Source organism: Merops nubicus, unplaced genomic scaffold, assembly GCF_000691845.1.
Source record: "Merops nubicus isolate BGI_N331 unplaced genomic scaffold, ASM69184v1 scaffold9680, whole genome shotgun sequence".
NCBI lineage: Eukaryota > Metazoa > Chordata > Aves > Coraciiformes > Meropidae > Merops > Merops nubicus.
This window is the reverse complement of record NW_008582166.1, coordinates 1-20,882: the sequence shown is the minus strand read 5'-3', so window position 1 is coordinate 20,882 and position 20,882 is coordinate 1. Positions and strand designations below refer to the sequence as shown.

Sequence of the window (20,882 nt, the reverse complement as noted above, 5' to 3'; positions counted from 1 at the left end):
ATTTCTTTAGTTACCTGCAAACCATATTTCATTAGTATTACTCTTTAAAATGTCATTAGACTTTTAAATCCTTTCTCAGCACTGTTATTGCACTAGTAATCCATAAGGTTTTTTCATTACCTGCAAAATTACAAGCTTGCTTTCAGGTAATTGTTTTACACTGAAAAATTTATCAATGACTATAAACTGTCATACTTTAACTGAAGATTGTTTTTTTCTTCCCTAGGTCGTGAAACTGAAGCAAATAGAACACACACTGAATGAGAAGAGAATATTACAAGCGGTGAACTTTCCTTTCCTTGTAAAACTGGAGTATTCTTTTAAGGTAATCATTATTTTGAAAGTAGTTGTTTAGGCTTCAGGGAAGTGTGTGCTCAAACTTCAGATATTAAAACATCTAAATTTTACAGTACAGTAGTTTAAGTAGTGTTGTTTTCAAAGACCCTTCACTTGGCACTGTTGTCAGGTCTTGAGAAGGAGTTACTGCACTTGTGTGCCCACTTGCACACACCCGAATTCACCGAGTGGTGACTGAAAAGATATTGCCAAATAAATAAAAATGAAAATAAATTAAACTCTTATACAATTCCCTCATTTTGGGGGAAAAATAGTTTTGTACAGCAGGAAGCTTTTAGGCCTCATTGTATCTTTAATAGAAACCAAAGGATGTAATTCTGTACTAATATGAGACAGGTCTTAATGACAATCTTAGCCATGAAGGAAAGAACTTTGAGGTTAGCTTCTAATTTCATGTCTGTATGTGTTAGTCTGCAAAGAAATTGTGTAGTTTCCTAATTTATAGAGTGACATGTGTCCTATATCTATATTTTTTTTTTTTTTTCTTCCCAAAATACCATTTAAAATTAACAAACACATTCTACCTTAACCTTTACAGTTTTGAGGTTCAGGGCTGGGGCTGTGGGAGATGAGAATATCTCAGGCTGTCAATTCTGAAATTTAAGAGTGCAAAGTCTTGTCTTGCAGTAGGCATCTTATCCTCTCTTCCTTCATGTCACTTACCATTCTGTGTCAGGAACTCACTAATTACTTTTAATCAAATAGAGTTCAAAATAGATTACTTGGGACATATGGTGTTCCTTTTGTCACGTGTGTCTGCGCTCTTTCAAGCACTTCTACCTGTACTACTTTATATTTGTTAAGGTCATTGGGTGGCTACAATTTTTCCTTTTCATTCCTTGATTAAATACACTATATCTTGGCATTGTAGAAACTATGGTATGCCTAATGTATTTTTGTGTGTTAACTTCTTTAGGACAATTCTAATTTATACATGGTAATGGAGTATGTTCCTGGTGGTGAAATGTTTTCACATCTAAGAAGAATCGGAAGGTTCAGGTAAGGGTATTAATGGCATTATTCCTTTAAAAGGCTTATGTAACTCATTTGGGAAGAGGAGTTTATAAAATCTGTTAGTAACAGAAAAAAATCCTGAAAGGGGTAAGTGCATTTAGTTTACCCCTCTTTCAGTGGACATAAACTAGTCATGCAATGAAAAATTTGTACTTATTTCTTATTTTTCAGTTAGCTAACACAGGCATTTGTGATCTGTGCATGACAGATACTTGGAATTCCTATGCATGTTGTTGCCAAAATCGATGATGGTTTCTAGAAGTAAAATTTAGTGTAACCTCTGAACTTCTAAAACGTTTGCTGTTTGCTTTGTTTTTTCTTGTTACACAGTAAAAGAACCAGTTAAAAATCCTTAATTTGTCTATCCCTGGCAGTTACATGGTTGTTTCTGTTATCTTACCCATAGCATTGGGGTACTTAATATTCTTTTAATTCTTCACAGTGAACCACATGCACGGTTTTATGCAGCTCAGATAGTGCTAACATTTGAGTACCTCCATTCATTAGACCTCATCTACAGAGATCTAAAGCCTGAAAATCTTTTAATTGATCAGCAAGGATACATCCAGGTATGACATTCTTCATATATTTAGGGAGTGGAATCTTGTCTTATGGGGTAGGGTTAGATAATTCTAGCAAATGTGTTTAGAATAAATGGTCTGAAGCTGATTATATTAGCATGTGTTCAGAGAGCATTAAAATGCCCTATGTTTAGTAATGGTTAAAGCCACTGGACTGTACTTCCTCTAAAATTGAGTACGCACAATGGAGCTGTCTGCAGTTGAGCAAGTTGTTGAGATTTCTCTTGAGGTCTGTGGTGAGAAGTAGGTGATTATATGGCTCTGTTCATCTGACCTATTTTATACATCTGCGCTAGAACAAGATGAAAGATGCCCTAAAATGTCTGGTTCTCTGCATTGTCTGTATAAGTAGTTTAAGATATTCAGCTTAGATGTCAACACCAACAAGATAGACTTAATTTCAGATTAATTCCACCCTTGGAGAGTCCTAACCTTCTCAGCACATTTGGAGTAAGAGCTGAGCTGAGCTGAGATCAGATCAGAATTGCAGCGCTGCAAATGACAACTTGGGTTTTACCACAGCCTCTCACTGCATCTCATATTCCTTTTGGCTCTTATGTTTTTAGTCTGAATGGCAAATGGGAAGGTGATATACAGGAATGAGCATTCTGCAATGCTTTTGAGTCCTTAAACTTATAGAAGCTGTTCTTTCCTCACTGTATTCGCCATAGCAGAATCTAACAGGAGAATACATAATAAAAATGTTTGAGTGGAAAAGATTCATATCTTATCCTGTTTATAACTGAAGTAATTTTGCATGGAGAATAAAATAAAACTAGATGGAGAAATCTAGGTTCTACTAGTGTGATTGAGGACCATCATTAATGTAAAGCTGTGAATGGAATTACTGCAGAATTGGCAACCCTCTGTATGCAACTGTGGGTTTGTGGTGGTGGGCAAACTGCAGATTGATAAAGGATGCAGCAGCCACTCTTCCCATGTGTGGTTGCTTCACTTCTGCTTCCCAACAGAGAGGGAGGTTTTGCATTCATATGTTGATACTGCAGCTCCAACTAAAATTTTGTTTAGAAACTCCATTAATTTTCTTTTCTAATTTTAAAGCCATCACTGTTTGCCCCATGTCTGCAGTATACTCTTCTTATGTAGACTGATGGCATTCACAAACACAGAAATGATTCTTTGCTGACTGAAGCAGGTCTCTCTAGTCAGGACATCACCCTCACTGTTCTGTTCCAGCTGTGATTGCTCGTTTCTGTTAAAAATGAAGGAAAAGTGGCCTTGATATTTTCAAGCTTGGCTTAATTGTGAGACTAGTATATCAGAAACAGCAACACAGGTTATTGTATAATTTGCAATGGTTGTCATTGTTGTACAGTACGTCTTCTCAGGCAATAGGCTGAAAATTACCAGAAGGTACTGCTATATTTCCCCACTAGTCCTCAGATAAACAACCTTGACTCGAGTGATGCTTTCAAAGCTACTCAGAATCAGAAGTTACTGGAAGACCTCTTTTATATTGTCTTATTCCCACACTAATTTTACATGTAACCTTTATACACTTATGCAATGAAATTCTAAATTTACAAGACTGGAGGATATCGTGGATGTCTTGACCGCTTTTGCGATTAATTTATTTGTTAACGAAGTGAAAAGATAAATATCTTGTTCATATTCACGTTTATTTAACTTTTGGCAGCATAAACAGTCTGATGTGGAAAGCATAAGAAAAATGATTAATGTGTAGTTGCAGCAAATGTGGAAGATTATTAAGCCATAGTTCCCACTGATCTTTTTTTAAATTATAAACAGAAGCTTGTGTCGGGGGAAACTGTGTATTTTATGGTATTTATTCATTTTGTCATGAGAAACCTTCTATCTGAATTAGAAGTATCAGGAGGACTGGCTACTAAAGGTACATCTGACTGTATATATATGTGTATATATCTGACTGTGATTTGAGAAACAAATTTTTCCTCTGTATGAAATAGCTTTCCAAACTATTTCAAAAGTATTTAATTTTATATTTCTTTGTAGAAGTGTATTTACAGTCAGTTTATTTCTTCTAATGACAGGTCACGGACTTTGGCTTTGCAAAAAGAGTAAAAGGAAGAACTTGGACGTTATGTGGGACTCCAGAATACCTGGCACCTGAAATAATTCTCAGCAAGGTACTTTGTCTTGTTATTCAGCCATGCATTTGATGCAGTTAAAACTTACCACCCAGTTATTAAACTCTGAAGGACAAAAAATTGCCAATACTTCCAAAAATCAAATCTTGTCTACTCTAGTCTTTATGAACAACATAAAATGCAGTCATTGTATTATAAATATTTTTTTAGTTTACTAGAACTTAATCCAAAGTAGGGATTTTCACATAACTGTACTGAGCTTTCAATGTGTGCTTGCTATGTAAATTGTGAAGAGAAAAAGGGATTTAAGGAATCTAGTTCTAGGTTATTTAACTGGCATCCTTATTCAGAACAGCAGATCTAAGTCATTACGTTCTGAAATGTTAGCAGACTTGAACAGAATCTCCAAAAGTAACAAGAACTGCATATGGGATGAATCAGTAGTTATTCAGTAATTAGTTAAAGAGTGTTTCAGGTTTAAGGCACTTTTACATGAAACCAGACATGAGAAACCACTAGTTTTAGACATTAAGTACATACAGTCTAAGCTTACTGTTAATCAACTAATATCTAGTACTTGCACTAAGTGTTTGAACATGGAAGAAGTATTACTTATCATATAGCTGTTCAATTGTACCCCTTCATGTTTGGCAAAAGAAAAGTACCCTTATAGTTTATGGAACTGATAATGATACAGTTATAATACATCATGTTAATATGTAGTTGGATTAAATACACTTTCCAGGTCTATAAACCAAAAATACTTTTATCTGGGGAGAAAATGGTCATTATTTGCAGTGTTTTTTCATCCTATACATCTAAAGCAGTGGAAGAAACTGCAAGATGTCTACTACAAATTTTCCATAGTAGAGCTTTCGGGAAAGACAGTCTTTGCCAAGAGCTTTGTAAAAGATCTCAGAGAACACATATAAAATTGATGGGATTGTGGGATTTTCTGAGTTTTTTTAAAATATTAAATAGGATTTACTAATTATTTTATGTTCAGGCTTTAAAGATCAGATCATAAATGTCTCTGTAACAGCCAATTAACTAAACTTTTAAGCTCTTTTAAGTAGTGTATCCAATATGAAAAGAAATGTTCTGAAGTGTGGATGATCAAGTTAAAAGATGACATTGTATAATATAGGAAGTATTGTTATATTTATGAAATTTCACTAAGATTTGAAAGAGGTTTCAGTCACTCTGTAACAATATTATTTTCATTTAAATAAATTGTGGTCACTTCTCACTTAGAGAGCCTTGTCACATCAGTGTAAAGACATCACTGAAACTCAGTACAGGAATGTGTGCACAAAGCTTCACTTTCATCACCATTTCACTGTCCTCACTGTGTTAGGTTTTAAGTATATTACTGTTGGAATCTGTGAACCTCAGTTTGGTCTGAACTAGGTTGTAAGTTCTGTGTTAAACTAGCAAGATTTCATTTGCTTTCTTTGTATTCCATGGATGTATATTGGCAATCTTAAACTGTGTTAGAAATGGTACTAACAGTTGTATTTGTCGCTTTTCCCAGGGTTACAACAAGGCAGTGGACTGGTGGGCATTAGGAGTTTTAATCTATGAAATGGCAGCTGGATATCCCCCGTTCTTTGCAGATCAGCCCATTCAAATTTATGAGAAGATTGTGTCTGGCAAGGTGAGTGAAGGCCTTGTGTATTTTTGCAGACGCAGTTGTCTGTCCTTGCAGAACCTGGGTTTTGTGTGGAGTAGCTGCAGAATTTAGTGGCTACTGGACAATGAGCCATTTGGAAAGATTATGGAGAAGTTTGTATTGTATCCTTCTTAAATACAGACATTGTTACAGTAACATTAAAAATGAAAGTTCTATAAATCTGTTCCCTGCCTTCAAATTTAAAATGCAGATTACTAAATTTACAGACATTGTAGTATTTTTTTATGCTTGAATAAAAATGATCCAACAACTATTAACATCTATTTAGCTATGTGCTTAGTTTGCCGAGCTACTTTTTCTACAAATATTTTTGGAGCTTTTGAGAAGCAATAAAGAGCTTCCATAAATAATAGCGGGTTTCTTTTCCTCTCCAGTCCTGTAGTTCAAGATGTGTCTAATGTTCTGTCTAGCTTTCTTGTTATATAATTTTTTTTTTAAGTATTTCCAACTTTTACCTTTTATTTTTCATTAATATCTCTTACTGTGCCAGACAGCACAAAACTGTGATCATTGTGTTGTTTCTCCTGCCAGCCAATCTTGTCTCTTCATGTTTATTGGTGCTCACTTGATTTTTCAGGGTTCGTCTCCTCCTTGTCCCTGCATAAGCACATGCTGTGCTGCATCTTACATACTCCTCTAGTTCTCATCAGGGGGAGTCTCTCAGTAGGCCCTGTGGAACACTGCAATGAGACTGATCCTTGTCTAGGACCTTATTTAAATCAAGAGGTGTTTGCTATTTGAAAGACTGTAGTACTGTGACCTTTCAGCTGTCTCCATGAATATATGGGAATTAATTTACAAATATATATTTTAAAGACATATTTCTCTTCTAAACTAAAAGATAAACTTGGGCATTTTTTTCAGTTGTAGCTAATATACTCAATATTGTATTGTTGATCATCTGCCTTTTTTATCAAGTCTATGGATAGATGGTTGCAGAAACAGGACTGGACTTGAACTTGGGAAAGTCTAACATACAGTCTTCAGCTAGCAATGTTTCCTTTCTGACCTTAAGTCTTTCATTTAACCTACCTTGTGTACTTAAGTCTCTACTTAAAAAATTGAGTCAATGTTTCCTTGAGTGTAGGAAATGCATCCATTAAAACTTGTGAATTTGTCATGTACTACAATAGATCTATATTGGCAGGTAAGCTGAAGCAGTGCCCTTAATTATCAGAACTTGATTTTGCAACATGTTTTTTTATGTTTAATAATTCTGTTTTCTGCATTTTCATCATAACTGATCAGCTGAACATAGGGGGTGAAAAACTGAGATTATGGGCATGACAACTACAACTTTCTGCCTGTTCTCCCCTTTCTCTCTGTCATATCAAATGGTATCAGTAGATCTTTTGCTGGGAAAACCCTATGTAGTTACATCCCGTGAATCATCTTGAAACATTTCTTAGCCAGGTTTGAAAGAATTGTCTTGGCAAGTCACTCATGTGCTATTTTTCATATACTGCTGTATTGTTTATGTAAGGCATTTGACGCTGGTGTTTAGTTATCACAAATGCAATACAGCATAAAGTTCCAGGTAGAATTTTCATATACAATTGCTGATCGTTCAGTTAGTTCAGAGCATATCTATATATTTATATGCTGTCTGTGCTACATCATACTGTTATCTTCTGTGTGTTAATATAATATGATAATTTGCTCCTAGAAAATAGTTGAAATTGCTTCGAGATGCTGTTGTATTGGTGAGACACCAAGTTAAATTTAGCTTTTTTATCACTATTATATTAAATTAGTATTTTCCTCCAACTCAATCAGATCTAGAAACTTTCCATTCAAAAAACAGTAGATGGACGTGGTAATGCTCCTGAGTAAAAGCTCTGTGAAACAGAAATACATGTGGAACAATAATCTTTTTCGTACTTTTTTGCTTACTTTATTTGGTTTTAGAAGAACAACAGAAAATTGACACAATGTTTTCTTTTGTGTGAACATTGCCTTACTTCACAGGGGGAAGAATCAAATTTGTATATTGTTTTTTAATGTTGTGGGTGTGTAATTTTAGGTAAGGTTCCCATCACACTTCAGTTCAGACCTAAAGGATCTTCTAAGAAATTTACTCCAGGTAGATTTGACCAAACGATACGGAAATCTCAAGAACGGTGTAAATGACATAAAGAATCACAAGTGGTTTGCCACTACAGATTGGATTGCCATTTATCAGAGAAAGGTAGGACTCTCTCTGTTCAAAACTATTGCAGGTCTTTAAGGGGTTGAAGTAAATTTCCTAGTTATTTGGTTGTTGGTTTGGTTGGTTGGTTTTTTTTTTTTTTGTTCTAAATCTGTCACTTAATTAACCTCAGAAAAGGTGAAGGTAGTTTAATCTTTAAAACTCCAAAGAGTATGTATTGATTACGTTGTGTTTGTCTTGTTGGTAGCTCTCCTGGACCTCTGTGTACATTCATGTTCTCTTAACGTGTGTGCTTTAGTCTATTTCTGGAATATCTCAGAATAAACCCTCTCCTATCTCTCTTGCTTTTTATTTAACCCCTGCTATAGTGTCATCTATAAGTACTCCTCCACAGCAGAGAGGAATCTTTTCCTTTCCAGCTAGTTCCTAGCAGCAGTTTTGCTTCTGTGTGGCAGAACTCTAGCCAAAGCTAGAGCTTTTCCTTTTTCTTTTCTGCTAAAGAAGTTTGCTTCCTCCTTCTTGCTCTTGCTTTATCTGTGACAGGGTCAGAATCAGATGTAGGGAGTGTCCAATTAATCCTCGGTGTCTGCTCAGGAGTTTTTGTTTCCTGATGCTATGCTTTAATTGACTGCAGTTCAGTAAGCTCTGGCAATGGGAATAGTCCTGCGGAATGCTTTTTTAATGGCATTTTTAGAACAGTTTTCTAGACCTGCCTGATGCCTTGTGATGAGGTTTTTAGAAAGTCCATGCCCAGACTGCACTATGAACTTCAGGTCTGTGAAAGAAAGGAACAGTGACAATTGGGAATATTTCCAGAGCAGGAGCAGCCATTAACATACCAGTTAGAGGGGAGCTCCTTAGTGGCTGCCAGGATGCTAGAATGAAGCAGAACTGGGAGAGGAAGCTGGGAAAGGGATGAGGATGATGACAATTCAGTCTGAGTCTGTCTGCCAGTAGCTTGCTCTCCCCTGAAGGCAGAGTCAAAGTTAAATATCTGTAGATCAGTTAGTTATTAGAAGTAGATTCCTAAGAAACTATTTGTTCCCTTAAATGCAACTGCTGGATTCTTGTTTTTATAATAGACAACAATAAAAGACTAAAATAACTTCATTGGTGTGGTCCCAGAAGATTCAGGTGGAGAAAGAATTTTGTGTTTAAATATTGGTAAAAAGGTTAGAGTTAAGTGATAATATTTCAAGGGACTGGTTTATGTCGTTGAAATGCTAACAGTCTTGACTATAGAGGCATGAACTTGCTGCTATAACAGCAGTAATTTTAAGGCCAAACCTAAATACTAACAATAGTTTATAAAAAGAAACTGGTTGTTTGGCTACACAAGCTGACAGTACAGTTGTTGTCATATTCACTAATGTATTAATTACTACAAGACAGGGTACAATTAACATGTCTTATAGTCTTTGTATTAAGTATAGCTGTTTTTAAGAAAAAAATCCTCACTGCAGAATTGTAATTATCTGTTCTTTGCTTGCTTAATGCCTGTTTACAAGGCACATGTGCATGCACCAAGTTTCATTCACCAGTAGGCTGCATGGGGACACCTAGGCCCCGTAATACTAAATTAGGTGTTTTAATACTATGCTAAATATTCTTAGCATTGGCAGCATACTGCTGTAGAGAATGACTTTCACAGAAACAAAACATTTTAAAATATGAACTAGGACAGTCAGAATAACTATTACTAGTTTTAAAGGGCTGTGAAAACTGATTTTGAGTAAATTTGAAGTTTCTCATTACAAGGTATAACTTCTATAATACTGCAGGTTTGAAACTGTTCACAGTTGCTTTTCACAGTGGCTGTTACTAGTGTGTATTTTCCTGATTACATGTCATGTTCCTTGGCAGCTAATGTGATGAGAATAATTTATTATGCTACAGTCATAAGTGAACCAGTCGATTATATTTCAGAAAAGATCAAGTCTTGTTTTCTTTGTGTGCTTGTGTAGCTGTTTATTAAAATATTGCCAGATAATACGGTTGTACCTAGGGTCAAACACGTATTTCTACTATAAACCAGTGGTTACCTCTTGCAATCCCTTTTCAGTGATTTCCTTAGTGAAGATAATAGGAAAAAGTCTGACAAGTCTCATTTGCATGTGTTATAAAATTCCAGCAGTAAATAAGGTATTTCTTGTGGCCTTTGTTTTCATTTTTCAAATGAAAAAGAGGAGTGTGGTACTGGTAATTGAGCCTCACACTCCAGTTTGTCCTAGTCCTGCTCCAGTAGAGCATCTCTCCTTGGTTTTCCATTCTCTCTGGTTTCCCTCTTACCAACCATTCTTCACCACTGCCATCACATCCAAATCCTCCCTATTCCTTCTCCCAGCGTGCAGCTGATTCTAAAATTTCCATTATTTTAAAAAGGCATTAAGCTTGATTTTGAGCGTTGAGATGTGATAGACTAACTGTCGTATTAAGACTTGAATTGATATTAATCGAGTGAAAGTAGAATTTAGTGGTCTGATCCCTAAAACAGCATTTCAGTCTCTGCAAGCTGGAAACAACAACTTTTTTTTTTTTTTTTTTCTCTTCCCTGACTGTGTAGGGACAGCACAAGCTGTTAGCCGGTAAAAATGCAGCTATGTCCCTGTGCAGACCCATATCTTCATTTAGTGTCATCTTCAGTTTAACTTCCCAAGATGAGTAGGGACAGAAAGACTGAGACTGTTAAGTTGTAGACAGAGCCAAGGATTTTATTGTAAAGGTCAGCTTCAAAAAGCTGTCGGTTCCCTTAGCTTTCAGAAGCAGCAGTTAAGAGGGTCCTGGAAGACAACTGGTTCCAGTACCCATGTTGAATGGCTTACTACCATACAGTGGACATGAGACACACTGAATCTCAAGACTAATTAAGTATCATGTGGACCTGCGAGGATGTGCAGGCAGTCTTTACCACAAGGGTTTTTCCATCACATTAGAGCTCCACTGGCTTTCTGTACGGTCCTCCAGTGACACCCAGAGACCCAGGTCATTGCTTGTCTCTCAATTGTGGCCTAGTTTCAAGAAGGCTTTCCCTTCTCACAGTTTGGCCCTAGCAGGAACTTTGTAGGAGATGCAGAACAAATTGTTTTAAAATTATGTTAGGTTTGCTTTTATTTGGAAATACAGGATTGTTGGTAAGTAGGAAGAGAGGGGTTCCAAAGTGCCCTAAGATTTTTGAGTAGTGTTGATGGCAGTGTTTCTGCTTCACCTCCACCGTGACTGTGGGACAGTTACGTGCAGCCCTGGCTGTGCTAAGAGCCATACTGTGAAGCTGAGGAGAGCAGGGTCTCTTCTGCAAGAAGAGAATTAAACGTTGTTTTGAAGTAGAAGTAATTTGTTATTTGTTTTTCAGTAAGATGTTAGTCTTTTTCAACTCACATGCATACATCTGGGCCTGCACATTCTTAGGCTGTTTTTAATTTTTGTGCCACAACTTTAAGCTGTGATAACTGATTCCTTGGCAGGATTTGAGGAGTAACGGGAATACTATGCTTGTTACCCCAATGTTAAATCTAAGGGTATTAGGCTAATAACATCTGTCTTTTTTCCCCAAATAAAGGTAGAAGCTCCGTTCATACCAAAGTGCAGAGGCCCTGGAGATACAAGCAACTTTGATGACTATGAAGAAGAAGATATTCGTGCGTCTCTAACAGAAAAATGTGCAAAAGAATTTGCTGATTTTTAGTAGGAGTAAGAGGACAAGATGACATCAGGGCTCACATTGGGATCTTTGCACTCTGTTAACAGATGAGGTGGAGCTGAGACCATCATATGTCAAAACAGTTACCTAGTTACTTCATTCCACAAAGCTGACTGAGGTCTTTATTGCCATCTTCCATGTGTGCGGTTTGCACCAACCCTTCTAACTAGGCACAATTAAGCAAGCACTGTTTGTGCAGTAACACAGAATAATAGACCACTTTCCTACTTAACTTTGGTTTCTGTCGTTCTTTGTTTCTGTGTATTGTTCATTTTCCCCCTTTAAAATGAAGTAGTTTTTTACCCACGAATGCTCCATTTTATTTTGAATAATGTATTATTTGTGTGAGTGAAATGGAAGGTGTTGCGGCTAGTGTGATTTAGACTGAAGTGAAAGATAAATGTTGCTTCTAGTCTGTGCCAGCCAATAATTCTTGTCTGTCTTGTGTCTGATGCTACAATTTATAATAATTTTTTAGTAGCTCAGACTAAACCTAGCCAACATTTTTAGCATTTTTGAAGGTAGTATTTATCGCCATATAAATGTCTGCTAAATTAACTTAAAAACATTTCTTCCTGGAGACTGACCAAAATTCAGTAGAATCAATTGGATGGCTTAAGTAGGGGACAGTAGCTAGACCCTGTGCCTTGGTTTTCTACATCCCTGCAGTTTTCATCACTGCCTCCTTCAGCTGTATTTCCCACCTAGGCAGTAGGTAAATTGCCATAACCAGACTGTACCATGGAAAGCTTACAGTCTCATGAGAGGGAGTAATTCCATCTGGTCTGGATTTTGGACCATATTTAACCAAGTTGATTTACCAGCATTTCAGTTGGCAGGTATGAAATGGCTTTTTTTAAGAACATGAACCCTAAATTCTTAAAGGAAGTTTTGGTCAGTATTGTAGAGAATATGATTAATTTTGATTCACTTTTTTGTAAAAAAAAAAAAAAAAAAAAAACCTAATGTTTGGGCTCCCAAAGTATTCCTTGTTTTGAGCCTTTTTTGATTAAAAAAAAAAAAGGCATCTGTTAAAATAAAAACCCATCATGCCACAAAAAGCAAAATGCGCTCTGCCATTAGCTATGAAAAACAAATGGTTTAGCAAATGCAAATTAATGTTCTAGATGCATCGCTGGATGAACACGGTTATTTTTTGTTTGCTGTTAAGAATAAGAGGTTATTGCCAAGTTTTTATTCTGGTGTACTATATTAGTAAACTGAGGATGGAGTACTGCTACAATCATTTTCTTTTTAATTACAGCACTTCATTCACAAAGAAAACAGACAAAGTTTAAAAACTGCAACAGCTGGGTTTATTTTAGTTGCATTGTGTCTTCATTTCTGACTTTCTTTCAATCAAACAGAATGTATGGTCACACAGATATAACTATTTGGGCTTAATTATGTTTTGTATACTCTCACCAACTGACTTAAAAGATACTGCTACCATGTGCTAGCTTTGGGCACTTTTACACATTCATTTCAATCTTAATAATCAGTGGCTCAGCACTTTTTTGGGGGTTGCTTTTAAACTTATTCATAGTAGTTTTATTTGTACACTTGAGTCTGGCTGTCTCAGTGACCTATCTGAAAACAGCACATCTAAACAGTTTAAACTAGGCTCATATTTTATGATGAATTTACATGCATACAAGGATTAATTTTTTAAAAAAAAAAACGAGCTATATTGATACATAGCCATTGTACGTTTGGATGCCAGTGCAGGTGAACTACTGGCATTCCTACCTTTTAAATCTGTATGACACTCCTTTAAGAAAAGCCTTTGTAGACATTTTACAAAAGGGTATGAAACGTACCATCCAACATTCTGTATGTTTAGGTTGTTGAGCATTTTTGCACAACGTCATTAGGAGGCTGACACTGAATGCAGTCCTTGTCCACCCATACTTACATATGTGCAAGAAAAGTATAAGATACTTTGCTGTAGCAAATTTTATGTAACAAAGATATATCGTCACATTAATAAATTTAAAGAAATCCTTTGTATGAAAACGTTAAAATCTTTTGTATTTCATTTAGACCAAGGACATGCTGCTGTATGCTAGCTGTATGCGATAAATTCTACAGTAACTTTGTTGTCGTTTATGAACTTTAAAAGATTTTAATAAATGTTGGAGATCACAATTTGATTCTGTTATGATTTTAATTTTTAATCATTACGTTTATAATTCTAGTAAGGCTCAGAGATTTTTCTGTTTTGTAAAATACTGTAATCATTCATCTTGCGTGTACAATAAGACAAGTGTCTAGGAAATTGGTTCTGACATGTCTGTCTGATATCCAGATTAAATTCTTCGTGGGCATAAGTGGAAAAGTCATCTTAATGCCATGATATTATGCTATTTATTAATTTTATGAAAATCCTATTAGAAAGTAAAATACTTTTCTGATATGGCATAATAGACTTCAGTATGGAAATGAGATTCTATTTTGGAAAAGGAGGGGAAGTGTGCAATTTCCAAGGCATTAGTGAGTACATTTGACAATGTGAGTATTATACAACCCTCTTGTTTAAACACAGTCATAAAATATAACTACGGAATATTATGTTACCTGTATTTAATTTGAAAAATCCTTTTCACAATATGGAAAAATTGTATATCTATGACAGTAGAAGCTTGTTAATTTTACACATTGAGGAATTAAGTGTTGAACTATATGGTATATTTTAATTGTACTCTAGTTGTATGTAACTTTCATTTCCAACATAAAGAATTGTATCTCATTAAGTAAATTGCTTTTTTTATTATCTTGTCAGTTGCATTAAAACCCTTATTTTTAAATCCTTTAAAGTATTTTACTAATTTTTGCAAATAATTAGATGTTTTTAAGTGCTGCAATAGTGTGCAATATAGTAAACATTTATATACAGAAGTGCGAATTAAATTATGTACAACACTTGTGCTGCTTCTTTGTGAATCAGAATGTTGTATGATGAGAGTCATTGCATCTCCCCACACAGCAAACAGGGTTTGAAAGCAAGAGGAAAAGGTTATGAAACACACTGCACATACTAGTTTGGGAATCATTAAGCTTTACATGATCTAGGGTGTTTGGAGAAGATGGTGTGGAGAACATTAAAGGCACTATGAGAAGTCAGTGAGTTGGACTTCTCAGACACTCGAAGGCAAGCAAGGTGATCATTAGCTACAATATTGTTTGTCTTCACATTTTCACATTCGGACTTGATGCTTTTTATTAAAGATAATTGCCTGTTTTTAAACTGTCTGCAGATCCTGCTGTACAAACTTTGTGCTCTGTCTCATTGTGCTGTGAAACAACTGATAGAAGTAAAGACTTCATGGTCTTGGCATTGTCTGTCTTGAGGCTTTTTCTGCAAGTGTTGTTCAGAAGGGCTCTGGTACCTGCTCTCTGTAGCACAGCTCCTCTTCCTGCTTTCTGAGCAGAGCTTTGGCCTCTTTGCTTCTGCTGCTGTATGCCTACTGACTGTGGTTACTTGTGGTGTTTCTGGTTTCGTAAAAAAGCTGAGCCAAGAAATTGCAAAAAGATTGTATTCTGCTTTTCCTACAGCTCCCGTGCAAACACGGCGTGTCAAGCAGCAGATTTGAAGGTGTCATTCAAATCTGTTTTTCTCATTTGCCACATGTAAGGAGGACTTAACCTAGATAAGAATTTGAGTACAATTCCACAAAGAAACTGGTAAAAATACAATTCCATTCTCCAGCTGGAGTGTGTGTAGCTGATCTGGATGTATTTGACAAAAAGAAAAGTTGTATGATCACCATAGCTTTACAAGTGTACGTCTTGCACATGTTTTTTAAATGTTTTTATTTGGGAGTTTGAGGAATCGACTGATCTGAGGCTTCTGACAGAAGAGGTAAAATATGAATATCTAATGTAAGGCTAGGCAGTGATCACTTTCATTGAAATGCTCAGCGCTCCATGAGCATGTTTAAATGGTTTACAGATAGTAAATATTTGTCATCTTACACAGGAGTTGTGTAAAGTATTGGGGGTTTTTAGAAGGATAAGACTGGTGTCTCAGGGCAAGATAGGATCTCAAGATAGTTTCCCTTCCTTACTTTCAAACATGATGAATAAAAGTTGAATTAAATCTGAGGTTGTCACATTTTGGCCATTTGTTTTATTGTGGGTTTTTTTGTATTCTACAGAAAAGGGGCCTGCTGGAAGGCAGCTTGCATATATAGAAAATGTAGTTTGTTCTTATAAATTACTTCTACAAAAAGTTTGGACCTCAATGGGGTAACAGCAGCTTAAGGTTTCCATTAAATCATTGGGATGAGTTCCCAACAGTCTATTTCAAAGCTACTAGAATTTCCTTTAGAGTCCTTACTGTCTGTTTGTCCTGTTCCTTCCCTCAGAGGGTCAAATACAAGTGCCTTTGCAAAAATGTGTATCTAAAAATTGCTCTTAGATGGCTTTTTACTTTTAAATTTAAAAGGCAACATGCTTGTGTTTGCTTAAGTTCATGGTCAGTGAAGCATGTAAGAAAAACACAGTGACAAACTTGCAAGTTCCTTATTGGTGCTCAGTATACAAGATTTAGGTTTTGTTAGATTACACAGCAGCAATCTAGTATCCAGCTGCAGATTCTGCTTTTTGTCTTGAGAAGCAGCCTGTCTGAGGATGCGGCATCTTTGCCAAGGACAAGACAGAGAAAACCCTTTGCCTAACATGTGGATATGGTTGCAGCACAAAAGCTCTTCAGGCTGAAAAGGTGGTTTCTAGTTGGAAAGAGTTTGAGAGCAGAGGACACTGTTCCCATACGTATGCATCTACAACAACAGATGTTTTTCTTTCCTGGGATGTAGAGATTAGAGACTTCCATTTTGCTTTGCTTTCAGGATAATGTGGAAGATGGGGAAGGACACAGCTGGAGGTACATTGACTCAAATAGAGCAAGGTCTCAGCAGTAGTGCAGTATGTTCTGAGTAAGTGCAGATAGTTACAGGAAAAAATACTGGTGATTAGGGTAATAAATAGAAAACTGGAGTGCTGGAAAGGCTTGATTAACTTAGTCTTCCATGATCAAGATAATCTAATTTTTTTAAAGCAAACGCCTCATTTACATTTAGTGGCACATCAGTGCTTTGGTCTACAGAGCAATATCACAAGAACTGTCTTCAGCTGGAAGTATTGTCCTTTGCTGTATATCTGTATTGCTATTTGAATGTATTTGTAGTTATCTAAGTAACGGTTCAACAAAATGAATGCTTGATTGGGATGCCTTTTCAACTTCTTATGTCTTTACCAGCATCTTTATACTTGAAGTTTGCATAAAGTGGCATTGGGACTCCGTTAATCATAGCTAACACCTTGGATGAGCAGCAGCATCTTGCAGGCGTGATAATTGAGACTGAGCAATTGGTATTTGGTTATTTCATAAATGCCTGGAGTTTATAAAACAATCTTGTTTTCAGCTGCCTCACAAAAAAAAAACCAAAAACAAAAATCCACAACTATAATGTGTGTCCCCACTAACTACATTATCTCTATTTCCCTTTATTCTCTTACCGTACATATCAGGAAGTATGCATCTGGCAAGCTTGCTTACCAGTGGGGAAAAAACAAGGAGCTGACCAAGTAGCTTGAGTAAAAACATCATGTTGTACTGGAGAGAAGACCATGGGGACAGACTGACTCTAAGGGCTACGTGATTGAATGTGTATAATGCAGTGCTGTAGTTTGTTAATGTTCATATGTTAGCTCGTGCCAGGAGCGTGGTGGTTCTGTAGGAATATGTGCTCTGTGTGGTTCAGGGCACAGCACAGGGGCTTGGCTCCAGGAGGACATCCACAACAGAGAGCCACCTTCCATGGCCAAAGCACCCACCCATAGCTCACTCATTGTGGAAGAGAATTTTGTAACAGGACTGGGTTGGCTACCAGGTACGTTTCCTGCTAAGAGAAGTATTGCACTAAATACTGGGGGGAAAACAGATCCCTAAAGTCTTATAAATTAGGGCTTTTTTTTGGAGAGCACACAGGGAAATTTGAAATATCAACACAAATGCTTTTTTTTTGCTCAGAATTTGTACAACCCAAAGCTATGCTTTAGGGTATTCCTAGTATTATGTTTAAAGTTATTACCTGGTCGTAATTCTGCAAGTATTGACTAACAGGACTCAACTCGGACTACCTGAACTTTTTTTTTTTTTATATTCCAAATTACTACAAAAGCCTGTAAATTAAAATTAATCTTGACTCCACCTTCACCTAGCTTCCCTATCACAAAAGGCAGTAGTTTCATTCTTGTGCCTGTAGATGGCACATGGATGTGGCGTGGAAGAGCTGTGTAAGGAATGTCTGCTGCAGGGCGCAGTCAGAACAAGAGACTTGGAAAATATTGAGGAGTGGTAGGGAATGAGAAATTTGGATTGTACCGGTCACATAATACGTGCAGTAATGTGTGCAATGCTAACCATGAGTATATGTTGTTTATGTATAGATCTTGCCTTTAAATAATTTTTGAGTTAATTATTAATATTTGCTTTTTTTTTTTTTACTGTTTTTTATATCTACCTCAGCAAAAAAGGAGTCTTTGACACCAGTTTGAACAAAAGGGGTTTTTTTAATGTGTTGTTGCACAACTCGTATGAAAATTCCACTAAAAATCCCTGACTGATAAATCCCATTTTCATCAGAGGCTAGAATCGAGGGGTCTGTTTTAATAGCATGCAGTCACATTTCTGTATTATGTGTACATCCGGCTATCAGTGCGTTTTGTGACAGGCAGGTTCCTCGCTCCTGGGGAAAAAAACTGGCACTCCTTCCCTAATGTAGTGCTTCAAATACAGTTGAGATTTCTGCTTCTGTCTTACTGACATTTTTGCTTCTATAACTGTATTTTTCCATTCTTGTGTGCATCAGCATACTGTGCTTTTTCATTTGCCTCAGTTCATACAAGCAGAGTGCTACCCTTCAGTTTTCCCATAGATTTAACAGCTATTTCACTGAGATGTCTGGGCCATATTTGTATAAAATGTCTTTTTATTAGGCTGGCCTGTGTTTCACAATATTGGTATTTCACATGAACACTTTTTATAAGCTTCTTGCTACAGTTTCACAAGCTAGGCAATTATATGGCAGGTACTGCTGCTGGTATGGGCAGAATGAATAGTGTTCTATACAGTGATTTCATATACATATGATTATATGTATGTATGTGTGTATCTATACAAAAAAAAAAAAAAAGTGTAAGCTTTAAAATAGCAAGGGTTTAAGTCTGGACAGTAGCTTTATTTAATATGAGCAACTACCAGAATAAGGAGGAGCACAAAAAAATAAATAGGGCAGGAAATTCTCAGTGAAGTGGATGTAATTCACATGCAGGAAGGTTTATTTAAGCAATTCAGTCTTGGAAACCAGAGGAAGCAAAAGCAGAAAGGTACCACTGGCCTCACATTGTAATCAGTTGTGGTACCTATCTATTTTTAGACTGGCATGAAGAGAGTGCAACTCTAGTCATCTTATGGGAGATTTGTATGATTACAAAAAAAAAGGCTGGATAATGCTTATTGTGTGAAAAGGACCTTAGCATACGAAAGCAAAGATTTAAGGGACTCCCCATCGGGAGAAAACAGAGGGTCCTTCCCATCCTGTTAACTACTGCCTTGTCAGTAAATCCGAGCAGTGCTCCTCCCCGCCAAGCCTGCATCGAGGGAGCTGTGTTGCTGATTCGGCACTGAGCAGCTGCAGAGCTCTTAACCCATGCGTTGGTCCTGAAACCCAGAGCTTTCACAAAACTTTTTGCACACCCACAGACGCTGTTTTTTACCTTGTAAGAGTGTGCCCAGGTAACTGCATGGAATATAAATGGAGGCTGACTGGCTGTTTTACGCTGACCACGTACTTACACCCACATTTCATCTTAATTGCCTCAGAAATGAATGGCAGGCTGGTACAAGTCATTCTGCTGTGTTCTCACCATGGGTTTTCTGCCACCTTTCCATCCATACTTACTTTATAAAAATGCTATCTTTGGCCTTTTGTCTAGGCTTTATGCAGAACTTCAGGGTAACATGACAATGCTCACCTGTGCAGAAAATCCTGGCAGGTGAAGAAGGCACAGCATGGCTTTTGAATGATCTTACTGGCCAAGGCAGGAATCAAAGAGAGAAGCTTCACTACTGGACTGGAAGTGGGTGGACTGGAGCACCTTGCTGGAAACTGCCCCTCACTCCTCTGTGCAGTGCCTATGTGAAGGGAGAGCAGGATGACAGCTACTGAGCTGTCGATGCTGTGGAGCAAGGCAAGTGGCAAAATTCCATTCAAGCAAACTAGAAAGAACAGTGACTGGAGTGGAAAAGATCTTAAATGAGAAAAGACACTTTTCTGAGAGTAGAAAACTGTTGGAAAGTTGCAGGCTGGGCCAGTAACAGAGATTTTGTCTCTTTCTGGGTGTACAGTAATTGCCAGGGACTGTGGAAAAGACCCCAAGGTACGTACCAGTCCTAGGATGACTGGAATCATCAGTGCCATACAGGTGTGATAAAAAACCTCTGTAAGTGTGGTGTGGAGCTAGGGGCTATTCAGAGCAGACAGGGAAGGCAGAAGGTACTGCTGAGACCCTACTGCACCCCAGGGTGCAGCTCCAATTGTCTGCTCCTGACAGATGAATGTACGCAGAGGAAAGGGGAATGGTCTCAGCCAATGCAGAGCTTACTACAGAGAGAGTATAAAAGGGCTGTGATGGTTCAGGCAGGTGAGTCTATACAAGTGAGTAAATACCAGAGAAACATAAAGCGTCTACTATCAAACTGAATATTATTACAGGAACAAATGGATATAAACTGTTCATGTGTTTTTTCAAGCTGTAAATTAAAAGTTCTTAATCACTCCTAAAGGGGAGCTCAACACAGGGTCTCTGGCTGGTGGAGGGAGGTGAGATTCCTTCTGGGTTCCAAACTACGCTAGCTGCGGATGCGGTTATGTGAGGGTTTGCCTGTGATGCCAGACGATCAAACTCCATGGCCTGGAAGGTCCCTTTTTAGTCCTGTATTGGTAGGAAGGAAATGATGCAAAAGGGATTTTCTAGACTACTGTTATTAATAGACTGGAAGTAGCTATAAATTAATTCAGTTTGGGTGGTGATCAGTCATCTTAAACCTGTGTCACTTCCACATCTGTGGCAAGTATTATTTAAAGACGGCCTGTGCCGCGTTCATTTTTCCAGCCCCTATTGCTGTACGCTAAGAGGAGTCAATGATTTTTGGCTGCCAATCACATTTTCATAAGCTTTGCCAGCATTTTGGCCATCCCTGGTTTACTTTCTTCCTCGCGATGCGCAGCGTTTC

The 20,882-nt window shown here is 37.2% G+C and overlaps 1 protein-coding gene across 2 annotated transcripts in view; it reads left to right on the top strand.

Moving 5' to 3' along the window:
• Nucleotides 1-12,520, top strand: part of LOC103769579 (cAMP-dependent protein kinase catalytic subunit beta) — a 34,095-nt gene extending 21,575 nt beyond the window's left edge. For both annotated transcript variants that reach the window (XM_008936795.1, XM_008936804.1), the window contains exons 4-10: nucleotides 227-325; nucleotides 1,274-1,356; nucleotides 1,814-1,940; nucleotides 3,986-4,081; nucleotides 5,577-5,699; nucleotides 7,759-7,923; nucleotides 11,441-12,520. In XM_008936795.1, the coding sequence (XP_008935043.1) occupies nucleotides 227-325; nucleotides 1,274-1,356; nucleotides 1,814-1,940; nucleotides 3,986-4,081; nucleotides 5,577-5,699; nucleotides 7,759-7,923; nucleotides 11,441-11,566 (819 nt within the window). In that variant the 3' untranslated portion in view covers nucleotides 11,567-12,520. The remainder of the gene's footprint in view (nucleotides 1-226; nucleotides 326-1,273; nucleotides 1,357-1,813; nucleotides 1,941-3,985; nucleotides 4,082-5,576; nucleotides 5,700-7,758; nucleotides 7,924-11,440) is intronic.
• Nucleotides 12,521-20,882: the final 8,362 nt, after the last annotated feature.